The sequence below is a fragment of the Rhea pennata genome, chromosome 10, assembly GCF_028389875.1.
Source record: "Rhea pennata isolate bPtePen1 chromosome 10, bPtePen1.pri, whole genome shotgun sequence".
Classification (NCBI taxonomy): domain Eukaryota; kingdom Metazoa; phylum Chordata; class Aves; order Rheiformes; family Rheidae; genus Rhea; species Rhea pennata.
The window spans coordinates 3,142,955-3,159,909 of NC_084672.1; the positions used below are offsets into that span (position 1 = coordinate 3,142,955).

General features: G+C 39.4%; 1 protein-coding gene across 4 annotated transcripts in view; it reads left to right on the plus strand.

Annotated features, from left to right (window-relative positions):
- The first annotated feature begins 1,790 nt into the window (after window positions 1-1,790).
- DENND4A (DENN domain containing 4A) overlaps window positions 1,791-16,955 on the plus strand; it is a 57,444-nt gene continuing 42,279 nt past the window's right edge. For 2 of the 4 annotated variants that reach the window (XM_062584114.1, XM_062584115.1), the window contains exons 1-4: window positions 1,792-2,023; window positions 10,530-10,617; window positions 14,882-15,211; window positions 15,829-16,078. In XM_062584114.1, the coding sequence (XP_062440098.1) occupies window positions 14,904-15,211; window positions 15,829-16,078 (558 nt within the window). In that variant the 5' untranslated portion in view covers window positions 1,792-2,023; window positions 10,530-10,617; window positions 14,882-14,903. Of the gene's footprint in view, window positions 2,024-10,529; window positions 10,618-14,881; window positions 15,212-15,828; window positions 16,079-16,955 lie in introns of those variants that run through there. The other 2 variants (XM_062584116.1, XM_062584117.1) reach the window with 2 other exon arrangements.

The window sequence follows — 16,955 nt, forward strand, 5'->3', positions numbered from 1 at the left end:
TCAGAGGTATCTGATTTGCACAGTTTCTGCACAAAGTTTCAGCTATTACAAATTATGAAAACTTTGTAATAGTTTCATAACTCAAAGTATGAAAACTGCCACTGGATGTTTAAGAATGAAGTTTCTGTAAAATTTAAGCTTCCACTAGAAATAGTCAAGAATATTCTAGTAGTTAGGAACATAAATTCAGAAATGTGAACCATTCATAAAACAATAAATGATTTTGCCTCAGTTTACAGGCAGCTGAAACAATACTCTTTGAATCAGGAATAGACTCTATTTCTACATCCTAGATGTTAATACTGAAACATAAAAGTTATACCTACATGAAAAAAGAGCAAGGGCAGACAACACAGAACAGCTTGAATTTAATATCAAAATTACTAACACAAGCCACAAGATGGACTTTCCATTTGTCTGAAAAACATTTCTACTATTAAAATATATCAGAAACTATCATAGCATTTAGGAAAAAAGTCTACTAGATCACTACATGATGTATGGACACACTGCAGACTGTAGATCAGCCTGCTGCAAAACACTGAGCAACCGGTTTCTTGATCTCTCCACTTATTCCACGGTATATCATTGGGACATAAAATGTCTTTCTGGGTGTGGCCAGAAATTCATCTTATACAGAAGTAACAAGAAAAGGGCTTACTCTTTTTTTTTTTCAGTCCTTGCTGGACATATTCTTTAGTCAGGACGTTGTCTGCTGAGAATAAAGGTGCAGGCTCAGCTCACAAGTCCCAAACCTGGCCGTGCAAAGCTGCCTACATGTGCAGGCTTGCATGAGGAGCCTCTGCCAGGTGAGACACAGGCGTGCGTCCGCCTCTGGCACTGTGGGAGGCAGAAGGGAGAGAAGAGAGCGTCGCTGCTAGAAACAGCATTATTAATAATCATGTGTTGGGGGGGAGCAGTATTTTGCACTTTTAGCTTGGGCATTCTCCCATTCAACTGGGTTGTGAAGAACAGTGAGGTAAACCAGTGTAGTAGGTTTGAACATACTTAAGCATTTACAGTCCCAATTCCATTATACAAGTTTTCTCTCTTCCTAATGAACAACATCCAAACCCTGGATCCAAATATTCAGAATTGAGCGAAGCTTGAATTCAAAGCCAAAGCAGTATGCATTGAGCCTAACCTTAAACATGACTTCCAAAATAGTATATTGGCAAAAAATAAAAATAAAATAAAATAAAATAAATAAAATAAAATACAGGATTACAGGGCATAAACAAAATGCCAATAAAGTAGTATTTTTGTGTTGGTACAAGCAGCAGCACTCACTTCGTCGTACTCAGCAACTACCTGACACACCACACTAATCTTGGCCGCATGCTCTTAAGGATTATTTTTGTCTCCAGTTGTTTTACAGCCTTTGATGCAACAACCTGGCGCGGGTTACATCAGGGCCTGCAGAAACTCCCCGCGTTCGCCCGCCTGACGCGCACTCCGGGGCCTGTTGACTTCGGCACCGCAGGTGAGCGAAAGGCCTAGAGGCTGCCTCTGGGCCGGGAGAATTAATTTCGGGTTAAATGAAAGGTGCTACCTGAGAGGGAGAGGCGGAGCAGCGGGACGGTCGGTACGTTGGGTTTTCAGCTGTAATGAAGGGAGGGGAACTGGAGGGGGGGATCGCCGACGCTGCTCCCCTGTCACGGTTAATGGCGGAGCCGCCGGGGGGGGGGGGGCGCGGGCGGCCGTTAGTCGGCGCGTGGCGGGTAACGCGCGCGCCCTGGTCACGAGTCGGCGCCCGCCTCCCCCCGTGACGGCCAAGATGGCGGCGGGAGGAGGCGGCGCGCAGGGGAGGGGGGATCCCGCCTGAGACGCCCACACGGCGGGGAGGCGGCCGCGGCGGCGAGGCGAGTCGCGCTCCGTTAGGATGCGATAAGGGCGCGGGCACGCAGCGCGCTGCCCTTTCCCCTCCCGCCGCCGCCCCCCTCGCCCTAGCGGCGCCGGGGGTAGGAGGAGGCGGCGCCGGCGGCCGTTCCCCTGGCCGCGGGGAGCGCGGCCCCCGCCTGAGGTGAGCGAGGGCGGCGGGGGAGCGCGCCGGGCTGTCACGGCGGCGGCGGCGGCGGGGGGGGATGAGGAAGGGGAAGGTCGTTGCTAGCGGATATCGCGGAGCGCCGCCGCGATACGGGCGCTGTCGCGAGCCCGAGGGGCTCCCGCCTGCCCTGGGCTCCCTGCCGCCCGGCGGCGGGCGAGGCGAGGCGAGGCGAGGCCCTCGCCGCCCCCTTCCCTGCGCCGCGGCGGCAGCGGCGGGGGCGGGGGAAGCGGTAACTTTCCGTCGCGAGGCCGCGGCGGGCACAAACTTTCTCGCGGTCCCGCGTAGCCCCCCCCCCACCCCCCCCCCCCCGCGGCCGCCCCGCCACCGGGCGCCGGGGCCTGGGGCTGGCGGCGGCGCGGCGCGGAGCGCTGCCTGCCGCCCGGCCATGTTCGCGCGGCGGCGCCGGGCGGCCGCTGGCGGAGGAACTTGTTGAGGGCCGAGCGCCCGAAGCGGGGCGTTGCGCGCCCGAAGCGGGGCGTTGCGCCCCCCGAAGCGGGGCGTTGCGCCCCCGCCAGCCGCGTGCGCGCCGTTTTGCCGCGGACTCGCCCCTTGGCCGCGGCGGGGCTGGCGGTGAGAAGTGGCCCTGACGTTTTTATTGCCGTTCCCGCCGCGATGTCCGCGCAGCTTGTTGGCCGGGGTGTGATGATATTTAATGACTTCCCAGCTCTGGTTGTGAGCTTGGGGTAATCTCTGACCGTTGGCTTAAAAATAAGCTGTGTCTGTGTGCTAGAAATGAGGACTTGGCTTGGCACTTAGTTCTGAAGCTTAATTTTTGCATTAACTGAGTGAAAGCATAGTGTTTTGGACAGCTTTTTACTTCATTACTCTCATTTTTTTCTTGAGCTGTTGCTCAACTAGAGATTTCTGTAAAAAGCGTTACATTACAGTGCATAATCTTTAACTTTCTGAATGATTAAGCACAAATATTTAATCTTGGCAAATATCTGCAGTGGTTTAAGAAGAACTAATAGAGTTAGCCTTAGCCAGGGAAGGCCAGGGGGGAGTAAATGGATTATTTCTGGTGTGTGTATCAAACATACAAGTCTTGCTTTAAGAGTCTCCCTTTCTCCTTTTTTAAGATTTTATGTGTCTAGAGTATTGGTGAAACTTGATCCTGTTGTAGGGGATTGGGGAATCTGTAGTCTTACTTAAAATGCACATTAAAGTAGAACTACATCTCTAGTAAATGCAGTTTGTTTCTTTTGGAGGTTGTCATAACTTGCATTAAATCTCTTTTATTATCAAAAATACAACATTAAAGTCTTTGTGGTTGGTTTTGGGGGGAAAGGGATCAGCTGCATGGAACAATACAAAATATAGAGAAAGAACAAGGAAAATTAAGCTTTTTCCATAGCCTAGGGAGTTCCTACAAAGTACAGTATTTTACTTAAACTAGAAACATTAAGGTCCAGTTGGATGAGATTTATTCCTCAAGTTTGTGAGCAGCTTCTCCTCCTTCAAAGCATGCTTTACCCAAAAATCTCTTCCAAATACCGAAATCGCTAAAAGCTACCACAGAGGATAAGATCTGGTTCTGCAAGTAGTAAGCTAAAAGGCAGTATAGGTAGTATGACCCCTTTGTAAAACATGGGCTTATTAGAAATAGTTTTCCAGTTGTAAGAATATTTATACACTTGAGTCTTCATACTTGCTTTAGCAGCAGGGTTGCAGTTTCACATTTCTTGCAGACAGCTTGCTCTTATTTGAATGTTACAGCTGCATGGAACTTAATGGAATTTCTACGTATGTCAATAGCACTATTAGCAATTTTGTAGTTATATAGCCAGAATCAACTATTAATTAGCACAGGCATAAATACTAAATTAACAGAACCTCACCTGTAATGTAGGGCTCACATGAGCATAGCTGATGAGGTGCAAACATTAGGAATTACATAAATAACCAAGTTGTATTTAAGATACGTGCTTGAAAGGGAAGGTAATGAGGTTGAATGTAGAGCCCTTGTTGATGTTCTGTTAACTACACAGAAGAAAATGAAGTTCTGTCAGGAAGATATCTAATACTACTGCTCTGTGTCACCCTTAACAAAGGAATTGTGGGGCACCACTGTTCGGAAACAGATCTGGAAATTCTTAATCTGCAGCATTTTGCATTGAAAGATTTATTCATCTTGATGTAAATCCCTGCTGTAAGGTGTGATAGAAAACCTGTTTTGTGAATCTGCAATAGAGAAGACTATCTAGACCAAGCTGAATAACGATAACGGCATTTGTTAATCTTGAGGTTTTAAAATTAGAAAAAGAAGTTTGCAGTGTCACTTAAATGTTCAATGTTCCTTTTCCATTTCCTTTGCACTTAGCAATTGAATTGGAATTAGTTTTGCAAGTCATAGTAGGTTGAAATGCTTTTCGTAACAGTGGCTGTAGGAACAGTTGCAGTCGTGGTTAAAGTCACAGCAGCACACTGTGGAAAGCGACTAGTATGATAATTAGTCAAAACTTCTGAATCTTAACTAACTGCTGAAATGAAGACTTGCAGAATTTTTTTTTTTTTTTGTTCATTGTCCTTTCCTCAACTCTGACTTTAATTTTTAAATATGTTGTCAACATGACCAAAAAGTCTGAGGCTAAAATGTTGCACAACTTGTATTGGATTTAACAAAAAAGAGTTGATGTAACCTTGTTCAAACATCATGTTTTAGTTATTGGTGATTTCAAAGTATCTTACAGTCCGACAAAGAGAGTACTGTTAGCTCAGGTCATGACACATCCTGACCTGTGGATTTAAGATGTTTGTTCTGAAGTTTCCTGGAAAGAACTATTGCACTACTTAATTGGAGGGGAAAGAAATAGAAGCAGTTTTCATATCTTAATTATTATTATTTGGTTAAATGTCTTAAATTGCATCATGTTTTGTAATGTGGATTGGTATATTTCCAGTCTCATTCTCATGTTTATTAAAGTGTCTCAATCAGAATTCTCTCCGATATACTGATACTTAAGTATATTTTTCTTAATGCTGACTATCTCAAAACAAATATCCTTTTCCCCTCACCCCCTGCCCCCCAAAGAACTATATTACCTTTGAAGAAAAGTTAGGTTGTGCTTGCACGAAAAGTAAGGGTGGTGGTGTGGTTTAGAAAGCTGAGTTACACTCTTCCCTCATCTTTCTGCCAGAGCCTTGCTGGGTGGTCTTGGACAAGAACGCAGAAACAGAGGCCCTGCCTCTGTTCCCTTACGCATCTATTCTATGTATAAATAATGTTTGCTACTGTGGGCATAAATGATAATACAAATTTTGTGCCATACTAAATGCAAGGATTTGCTGAAGCAGTTATACTTTGCTTTAATTGAGGATAGCTAACAGGTAGGAGATAAATGTCTAAACAGTAAATGGATCACTGCTGTTCAGTTTCTCAACTGTTCAACTATTGAAAATGATATTCTTACCAATGATGTTTACTAAGTAATTACTTAAAGCAGATGCACTTTTTTTTTGCTATGTTACATAATGAATGTTTTCTGGAGTGCTTCATTTCAGGCTTCAACTATGCCTCATCTAAAGATGCTCTGCTGATATATGTGCGCTTGTAAAGTTCCCCCACGGTCTATACAGTAAAACTAAAAACGTACAGTGAAGGCCATGTGAGGGAGTGGTGCAGAAAGGTTTAATCTATAGCAGTCTGTGGTGCAGAAGTAGTCATTGGTGGTTCCCTAAAGAGCCAGAAATGATAGTCAGAGGAAATCATGAAGGAGAAGTAGAAACAAAGGTTTCAGAAAGTTTTGTTCCTACTCTTAAAAGGCAAGTTAAGTTATTCACCTTTCAAAGTGTCCTTTCAAGCATTGGTTAGAGGGTTAGTGTAGCGACTGAGATAGATGAAATTTAAGTAGGCAGTCATGTGGGGAAGGGGTGGAAAAAAAAAGGAATTGTAACATGTAAAAATAGGAAGTGAAGAGCAAGGTGAAGTGTAAAGAGTAAGTTAGACAATTATATCCTCGCTATTTAACTGCACTTTAAAATTTGTTTTGATTTCTTTTTGGGGGGAGAGGTCAGGAAAAATAATTAATAACTTGATTAGTAAACATTAAATTCATATTTATTTTTAACTTTCTGAAATAAAGGTGAAAAAACAGTAAATGAGTTGAATAAATTACATGTGCATCTATGCAAATGCATCTGTGCAAATGAAAAAGTCCCCAGAGAAACCTCTTCTTCTTTGTGCAAGCATTATCCAAACAGAAGGGGGCTGTAGGCCAGACTGACTTTTGGTTATATCTTGAGCTTCAGAAGAAATTTGTTGACTTAAGAGCGATTCTGAATTTACAGTTGTACAACTGACATCAGGATCTGGTCTAGCTTTGGTAGCTTCCATATGTCAGCACGTTTGCCTGCATAATATTTTTGACTGTAAAATTACAATGAAAGAACCAATCCTGTCCAGCTCCTGTAAGTAAAAAAAAAAAAAAAAAAAAAAAAACTTAGCAGAGCACTGTCCATTAAATCAATAAAGGAGCGAAGCACTGCTTCTTTTCTTAGCAGAGCACTGTCAGTGAAGGAGCAATTTTCTAACAAATTGTGTGACTTTGTAGTTGTTTTGTACGCTGGTCTCCTATTCAGGACAATGAAGAATTCATTCTATGGAGCACTAGGGGCAAACCCTTCTCTGAGTACTCCTCTCTTAATATTTAGCATGTACAATGACTCTCTCTGACTTGATACACTTCAGCCTTTCTTTAAAGGGCATAATTATATAATAGCTCTGGCCCAAAAGATGGGGAAGGATGTCTGTTTTATATTATAGAAAAATATTTTGAGCTAGCTTTGGGTTCCTGAAGTGATGTAGTTACATCAGGATATCATTGCACATAAGTGAACTTACTAAGGTTATCAGGGGGAAACACAACTTTAATGTTGTTTTAAACTACTTTGATACCTAACCTAGCTAGAAAGCTGTGTCACAGCAATGTATGTTGCTGGACAGATAAACTTATGCTGCTGGAGATTCAAGTATGTTCTCATTAATACTTTCCATGGAGTAGAAAGTGACAGTTTTGCTAACTGGACATACTAGATGAGAGGCAAATTAGTCTGCATTATCACCCCGTTAAACCTTTCCAGTGTGGTGCAGAACGTCTGCCAAGGGCAGTTACTGCCCTGCAGCTGCAGGACTATACATGTCATCTGCTCAGTGCCTTTGATTTGCAGCATGACTGGGTCCAGTTTTCCTACCTGTCGTGATGTTTTTTCCTGGCCAGAGTCAGAAAAGATGTCAAGTGTTCTAAGTACTGATTAAACTAGATGTTAAAATGCAGTAAAAAATTTGAAAGAACCCCACTACCATGAGTTCAGTTTTGTAATTTAGGTAGAGGAAGGTTGTGCAACTAACCTGAAAGCAGCATGCATGCCCAAACATGGCTGAGTGAAAACTTTTCTGACAATCTTTCAATGCATGCTGACAATTTCAGTGAGAGCTTTGCGTTTTGAAGCTTATTGTGCCAGGGAAAAGAGAACATTCAGTTTGGGGGACTTTTCCTGTAAAAAGTTGTTGAATAATATAATGTGTTTAAAAAAAAAAAAAAAAAAAAAGACAGGCTGCCCTCTTGAACTGTGTTTTGGATGGAGTAATATTTACGTTTTGTAGTATTTACCTTGGCTTTCCTCCCCCTCCTTTGCTATATATTAATTTCTACATCCTTCCTTACAAACATAGTTGTACTTCAGAAACTTTCTTTCTTAAGTTGTCATTTCTGGCCATGAATGCTGTAATTTAAAATGAAAAAAATTGAAGTTTTAAAACCAGCCTTGTTAAGATTTGTGTGTCGTGCATCTCATGGGATACTTGAGCATCACTTTTTGAATTTCTGTAGATAAGGTTGAATGTCATGGAATTTTGCTGTGGTGCAACTGTAATGAGCACTAAGCAGTGGCAGACTCTCAGTCAACCCTTTTAGTGAGAGCGTTGAAGAGCGGATGAATTGGTGGGTGATTGTGGAACGTATGGAAGACATGCAAAATGCCTGATCTCTCCCTTGGCATGAAACCTCTTCCTTCCTGCTTCCTCTCTGTCAAGTTATTCTGCTTCTGCTGCTTCCTCCTTTCAGCTTTGATATTCTAGATGGCCAATTCTTGTTGATTCACTGCAGCAATCCCACTGAATCTTGATTAGCCTCTCAGTTTAACCCTGATTTTGATTTGTCCTAGGCCCTGCTGAACAAATCTGCCTATCCTTCAGTTTTTGGCCTTCGTTCCTATTTGCCGCTCCCAAACTCATTGTCCTGTGTTCTGTTCCCTGAGCTCTTACCCAGCACTTTTCTGTTTCCCAGGCACCTCTTAGAGACCCGTTGGTGCCAAGTTTTCTGCAGCTCTCCTGATTGTCTCCACTGCTGTTTTAATTAGTGTATTGACTATGAGTTGGTATGAAGTTGTGAACAGGCCTACAAAAATTTAACAGCAATTCTGGTCTAGCAATGTAGCAGCCGAACAATGTTTTTTTTCATATACCAGTATTTTTCTTAGTAGTGCTGCTACTGATACATCACCGAATTGAAGGGAGCTCAGTGGAAGCTAGTGGCTTCTTGTTAATTCCTGTATTGTCTATCCTTACTGAGTGCAGATGTATGTGATAGTCTCTAAAAGGTAGTGCCAGTGATCACTTGAACTCTATTTATTAGTGACTTTTTTTCCCAGCTACTGTTGCTTGTTAAACTGTATTAGCAGGAAATCTGAAGAAAAGAAAGTAGTGTTCTACATTATATATATATATAAAGTGCCTGCTGTATGGGAGTGATGATATATTTTTCAAAGTGAAGGAGTAGATCTTCTGTATTTACAATTAGTTTGTTGTCCCCCATCTATCAAGTAATCATCTACATCCAGTTGTGGGGAAGGCAAGCCCTCCTAATTGCAAAGGCTGAAATACAGTAAGACATAGCCACAAGTATGCTGGCAGCAGTATTTACTGTGTTCCTTGTAATGCTTAAATGTTGTTTTTTTGTTTTTTGTTTTTTTTTCCCCTCTTTATCCCTCCACCCCTGACCCTTAACTTTTCTCATTGATTTTCAAGGTATTTGGCTAGATAATGCATTTTTAAGTGTCTTCAGGGAAATTACTCATGTTTGATGCTGCTTATTTATTAGACTTGCAAGTGTCCTGGAAGCTTGCAGGTGATACATGAAATGAGATTCCACGTTCTTCTCTTGGACGCTTTATGTTACAGATCTGAAGGTTACCGGATGAAATATGTAGTGCTTTTGTTGCATGCTTTCCCATTTTGTAGTCTTGTTTAAAAGTGTTTACAAGCCAGGTACTAGAGAGTTGGTGCTATCAATTAGTAAGACTTAACCAAGGGTTGAATTCACTGTCTGGGTTATCATCCTGCACTCTGTGCTGTAGAAGCATCAATGTAAAAATGTTGATTGCTTTTACATGATATGAAATAAGTTACCTTGTATTTTGAAATTTTGAATAAAACCTTGAACTTTGTGTTCCCCAAAACATATTTCTGATAATTACTATGGTGCTTTTTTTCTCAAAAATTTTAACTTCAGGAATGGAAGCAAAAACCCTTTCAGTTCCTAATGTGTCTTTTCTGACACTGATCTTCTAAAGATGTACTTCAGAACTTGGCAAGTGGAGGGCTCATTTCAGACAATTTTTTTTCCTCTGTTTTTTTTGGTTGGTTGGTTGGGTTTTGGGAGTTTTTTGACTACAGCCTTACTGATGCTAACTGTGAGTAGTTCTTGGCAAAAGACTGAGTGTTGCTTGTGAAGTACTCTTCTGAATCATGGTGGAAAGCCTGTGCTTCAGAGGCATGTACATGCCTCAACGGAAAGCACAAGATCAAGTTAGCTGTAATCATACTGATATTTAAAAGTGGAAGTTGTAATTGAGGAAAATAGTGAGATAAAAAGCTAAGTGTATCATATCTGAAGAAAAATTGTTTATTGTGACAGTAAATGGCAAGAAGAGTCTAAGTATAGTAGGAAGGCAGGGGAATTAAGGTGGCTAGATGATAAGAGTAGGTGTATATTGTTGATAGTTGAGTGAGAAGGATCTGCTCAAATATCAGAATAGTGCAAAGAGTAGTAGGTGTTTTAAAATAGACTTTGAAAGGTTATTGGGCTAAACAAAGAGGCACTTCCATAGCTGGCTAACATCTTCTCTGAACCAATGTGGAAAGTATTTACGTTGTCATCAGAAAATAGTGGAAGAGTTCAAGTCATTTGGCTAGCTCAGATAAACATTGTTCTGTTTATTTTGATTGTTTATTTTAAAGCATTAAATGTATTATTTGACAATTCTGAAATGTCAATATAGCACAAGACTTAAATATTTTGTTTTTAAGTTAAAACATGGTTTCATATACATTTTTAATAGTTAGGTGACATGCAATCTTATCTTAGCAAATGCCTCTTAAAGCAAATCGCAATGCTCATTCAATGTGACTGGTGCATTAGAGTGTGTAATAAGTTTCAACAAAATTGCATTCTGTTTAATTTTTGGTTTTTTATTATGTCTGTAGGGAATGAAACTTTAACAAGAAGTCTCTTTGTCAAGGCCTGGCTAGCAGCAAGAGGAGTGAAGTGTAGAAGAAATGCCCTGATGAGAAGGTAGGGAAGAAATTGAAAGAGTTTTTTAACAGACTTCTGTTCTGATTTTGAGAGAATTGCTGTAATGTTTGAGGTGCTTTTATTTTAGTTGCTTCCAGGATTGTTCACTTGCTATGAAGAAAATACAGGAAGAAATGGCTTATCTTCCAGATCTGACAGGCAATTTGAATGCACAGGGAAGTGGTGAAGCTTTTTTCCCAAGTAATTGCAACTATTTGCAGACTTCCTAGATGGTTGAGCTGTCATGATTTGTGCAATGTCATGGCTGAGATAGCCTCATTCATGTGCTGCAGTATTATCTTGAATTATTCTGCCTATACGCAGCAATGTTGAGGCTAATCATGCAAGAGCAAAATGAAATTAACTGGATCAGTCAGTCCCACTAAGGCTATTTGAAGTATTGGGGCTGTTAGAACTTTACTGCCAAATTAAATGACTGGTCACTGATTTGTCTGTCACTCATCTACTTTGTGTATGGTTGGAGGAAGAAAGTTTTTGGAGTATGATGCATGATGAATGCTTTTGGGGACTTCATTAGTGTTTAATGAAATTTTAAACCCTTTTTGAAAAGGTGTATTCCAGTGCCCTGCTTAAGTTTCCGACCTACCCTAGGAGATGTTCGTTCCTGGTTTACAAACAGAACACTGCTTTGGAATCAGGTTAACGAACTAAAACATCTCCAGCTTTAGATAGCTGTAGTGTGGATCTTAACAGAGAACTCTAATTAATAAGCTGTTCAATATCCTTAAAGGAAAATGTAGGAAGGAATGGGAATGGAGAAAGGGAGATAATTTGTTTCTGTGTGTCAGAGGTGAGCTGGTGAAGAACGTTCTGATGGGCTTGCCTGGTCCTTAACTGCCATCTTTTGCAGAGTGGTGTAAATCTTGCACGTGCAGCAAGTGTAAAAGTAAGGCCCTTTCAGCTGTCTGGGAAAGCTGGCTTCTGGAAAGAAGCTCTCACTGCCAGAGCAGTTCTTCTGGTCTGGAGCCCACTTGCATGTTATCTCTGTGAAGGCCTATGGCTAACTGCAGGTTGTATGAATTGTTAGTATTTTTTCCTTGGAAAAAGTATAGTGTTTGCAGAGTGAACTGTACTTCCGGGAAGCATCGGAACTGTTGCTGCTTGCACATGTGGGGTATGCTAAACATTTCTGGTTATATAGTAGGGGAGAAGTTGAAATGTATTCTACTCGAATACTATTTGAATGAAAAGTGATATATTCACTCAAAAAGGTTGGACACTTTCTAACTCTGAATTTTCAAGGTGAAGTTCAGATTTGTGTTGCTGTCTGCCGCTTTATAGCGAGCCTGTGGTTACAGCAGCCTCTTTGGTATATGCAGCAGTAGGAGTTGCAACTTCCAGTGCGCCAGCATGCGCATGCTCTTGCTCACTCTTTTTTTCCTTTTCCTTTTTATTTAACGGAAAACTTCTTTTGCCAGAACTTGTGATGGGGTAAGCATTGAGCTTAAATTGCCTTGTTGGTAACTTCCTTAGCCAATTCCCTCCCTCCCTCCCTTCCTCCCTGCTAGGAGAGAGGAGTGTTTGGCTTTTCTACATTTCTTGGTGTATACGCAAATGATGCAACTTTTTAAAAGCAACTAAAGCTCTGATACATCTTTTTAACTTAGTAAGAACAGATGCCTGTGCAATGTATTTGTAGCTTTAAAAAAATCTGCAAGAGTTTATTCATTGGTTTGGAGTGACTGTGAGTTGTTAGAGATCTGTTCCGAGAACTGTTTTTGAGATGGTTGAAAGTCAATATGGCATAGGTAAGTTTTCTACAGAAAATTGTTATGTTATAAAATATTTAGAATTTAATTGCATTAGCTTAAATATTACTATTTAGTTAGAGTTCAAAGGTGCTTTATTAAACTTTTCTTTATGTATTTGTAGCTAGACTATTCTGGTTTTGCTGTACACTGTACAGTTAAATAATATGCATGTGCCATGGTTGAATTTGTATGTCTTTGGATATATTACTCAAGGGAAAGTTTGAATTTGTAATCACTATTCTCATACTACTAGCTGAATATCATATTCTGAATATCTTTGAAACAGCTGAATTCAATTTAACTTAGCTACCAAACTAAGCTTATGTCCTGTCTTTTCTCAGAAAAGTCTAAATGATTATTTACAAACTGTTATACTGCTATAAGCTGACTATAGAACATGAGATTACTAGAAAACAATAAAGTGCTTCATATTTCTTTCCACATGTTTAATAAGCAAGAAAATTTCAGATAGCTTGTTTTTTTTACTATTGTTTTTCTTCAATAATGGAAATAACCTTAAAATAAAAAAAGGTTCTCAATTTTCTTGCAGCTTTTAAGCTAGTCAAGTTACTCCACCAAAATACAGACAAGCTACAAAATAGTAAAGGGGAAGAAGGAGGGAATTATTTCTTACACTGATTGTTAGAGTTGATAGTGGTGATCAGATTCAGGTTGTCATTTCCCTTTCCTGAGCAGGGACAGGTGGTAGAAATCTGAGGTCAGCTTGGAAAAATTAGATTAGAGGCACAGTATTGACCTTGGACATAATTACCGTAATTTCCAGTAGGAGATGTCTGAATTTATTTTGCTGCTTTTAACGAATATTTGTTGGTAAAATCCAAAAAGTGTGATAGTATAAAGTTTGATTAGACTTAATACTTACCATCTGGAGTAGAAAATAAAGGGAAATAAAGTGGCCAAAATAAGCAACATGAAATTCAAGTCTTCTACCAACCATTTAAATTGTATTTTGAACTCTACGCTTACTAAGCTATTGAATATTAGAAGGCTCTTGGAACTGCTCTGTTGCTGCAGTTTCTCCTGCAATAAAACTTTTCACTCAAAATTAATTCAGCAAGAAGGAAATTTGAATAGCTTGTCTGGTTTAAAAATTGTGGAACTTAATGGCAGTAGAGTTTTTGAAACTACTTTAGCAAGGTTCCAGCGTATTTTAGGTGACCTATAGAAGTAACATTTCCCCAAGTTCTGTGATAAAGAGCAGAACATCTTGTCTGAAAGCATTTTTTTATTTGCAAATTTCGGCTATCGAATAAGACATTGACTTTAACTGGCTTCCCAATGATGTACAAGAGTACATCTGGTAAAGGGGGAGCTAAATCTCCTGATAGGTAACACACTGCATTGATTTCAGGCCATCTCTTCATCATACAGATTGAATTTCAGCACAGGCTAAAGTTATTTTACAGCATTGGTAGAAAATACTGTGCAAAGTAAAGGCAACATGAAATTTAAGTCTTCTACCAACCATTTAAATTATATTTTGAACTCTACACTTACTAAGCTATTGAATATTAGCAGGCTCTTGGAACTGCTCTATTGCTGCAGTTTCTCCTGCAATAAAACTCTGCAAAACACTCTACAAAAAGATGATGTGTAAACACTCTACAAAAAGATGATATGTAAAGAATTCAGTATCAATATATTCTAGGAAGGAAAGATGTGGTTTCCCAATACAATTTGGCTCTCCTATTATGAAAAATTTCATGTGGGCTTGAGTGTTTTTATTTTACAGTGGCCTACAGACCATTAAAGGTGACTTGGTTTAAATGTTATATAAAAGCTGGCTTTGACTTGGTTGTATATCAAGGATCAGAATCCCAAAACGTTACGAAATTGGCACTAACTCCTAGCATGCAAAAATACATCAAATACCAAGGCTGGAGCTTGGAGTAAAAGTCCATAGCATGAGATGGTTTCAGATGCTATAGTTGTATCCTTAGAGTAATCAAGACAGCCTTTGCATGCATTTAATATTTGGGAAGTAAATGAATTGTAGATCATACCCCAAATCTACTGCTGTTGTAAACAGAGTAGAGTAATAGTCTATATGCTAAATATGTAAGAACTCATACATTATTTAAAGCTCAGCGGTGAGCTTTAAATAATGAGTTATTTGCAAAACTTTGCGCAGTATTTTGATGTCATTGTTGCTGTTGGTTCAGCTACTATGGTGTGTAAGTGAACAAAAGGAAGCTGCTTGGCTCTTCTGTTCTTTACATGATAAAGCCAAGATTAACATGTAACTGTAATGATCATGGCTCAGAATTTCAAATGAGTCAAGAAGGTAATTAGAAAAAGTTACAAAGAAGTTGCATGATCTGATAATGGGTTTTACTATTTTTTTTTGTGTTCTCCTGTTTTGTTTTCATTTATATTGTTGCAAACTTGTATTTTAACAATATTATTTGATTATTTCTGATATATTTTATAATTTCTTCTAAAAATGTTAGTGTGTATTTCTTTCTTACCAGATACGACATCTTGTAATGGAAGATGGAAGACAAAGGGGCTCGTGTTGCTGACTACTTTGTTGTCGCAGGATTAACAGATACTTCAAAACCACTAGAGGAAGAAATCCACTTTAATGATGCTTGCCATAAAATTGCTAAACCGAAAGAACCTATTACAGATGTAACAGTAATTATTAAATCTCTGGGGGAGGAAGTTCCTCGAGGATATAAATGCATAGATGTTACTCAGTCAGGGCTCTCTGCAGATCTCAATAATGGGAGTCTTGTAGGACCACAAATATACCTTTGTTATCGTAGAGGAAGGGATAAGCCCCCGCTTACTGATTTGGGGTGAGTGCTTTTTTTGTTACTGCAGGTGATTTTGGCAGTTCTATGTGATTAATGAGCAAATATTCCAATAAGCCAGCTTTATACCCATTTTCCATATACTGAAAACTCAGCAGAAAGACTGTTGTTGACCTGTGTATAGGTAATGCCATACTGTAGGCAAAATGCATGCTGATTGAAATTTAAATTGTTACCCTTTGCACGTTGAGATTTCAAAGCAATTTATAATAATTTTCAGTGTAACTTACTCCCAATTTTGGGTGGGATAAGGTGTATAAACTATTTCAGACAGAGTGAAATGAGAAGTGAGTTGTATAATGTTCTTGGGGTTGGGCGATGAATCTTTAATAGAATTGAAAGGAATACTATTTTGCAGCAAACAGAATGTTAAAGAGCAATTATACATGAGGAAAGTCAGCCTAGTTTCATCATAGAGCTTTTATGTTGTAATACAATTTGATATAATGTGACCTGAACTTTTCAGTAAAAGTATGTTTTGATCAGAAATTAGACAACAGCAGTGGTTGAAATAGTACTATTCAGTTATAATTTTGGATTAGTATTCAGAATGATTTTTTTTAAAGTGCCTTTTGACTTTTGTTCCTTTCATTTTTAACTAGAGTATTATATGATGGGAAAGAGAGAGTGAAACAAGGTTGTGAAATAATTCAAACTACTCCGTATGGTCGAGCTGCTAATATTAGTGGGAGTGCCTCATCACAAAGGGTGTATGTCACTTACCGAAGAGCATCTGAAAACATGACACAGAACACGTTGGCTGTTACAGATATATGTATCATCATACCAAGTAAAGGAGAAACCCCTCCACATACATTCTGCAAAGTTGACAAGAATCTTAATAATAGCATGGTAAGATTCACAATCTGGATTTTGAACACTTGATATTTAGTGATGTAATATTTGTGATTTATGACAATCTGAGAGTGCCTGTTGAATAACTTTGATAATTACTTTCTAAAGATAAATCAAGTTATGGAAGAGTTGGAGGATTACGTTGCTTTGTTCCTGCTTGGACAGTTGTTTTAGTATTGGCCTAGAAATGCTGACTTCAGCAGCTTTGGATTAGTCCTCAGAACCTCTTATGTAGAACTTCTTATGTCACTCTGTATATAATTAGTGTTTTACTGATGCAGTTATTTCTGATATTGATTTTACTACTGACATGAGAATTCTGTACCTAAGAATTGTTTTTTATTTTGTTTTAAACTCCTCCATTATCTATAGCATTCTTTTATAAGAGGTGTCATAGTCCCCTCAGTAGTTTTACAGACTCTTTCTCAGAAGAAAGTTGCATTTAAGCGATGTTGAAATACCACTGACTGTAATTAATGGGCATGGATTAATATGGCTGTAAAACTAAAAAATCCAGTAAAATACACAGGCATCACAGTAATTTGTTTTGAAAAACTTAATTTTTAGATATCTCCTTGTTGACTCTGCAGCCTTGTATCCTGGTTTTTGTAGGATCCTCTAAAGCAGACATACTAAAGAGGATGCTGACTGCATATGCAACAAGGTATCATATGAAAGATACCCTGGAAATGTTTCTATACTTCTTTTTATGTACTTGAATAAATACCTGTGGATATTAATAAATAGATTTTTCAGTTCTACCAATCCCTATATTGATTGGGATATAAGAGTACTGTCTCATGTAAATTATTGTATCTTTCTTCCATCCCTAAAAGCTATGTGTGTGCCCTTAGGAGGGTACACTTCTTTTCCA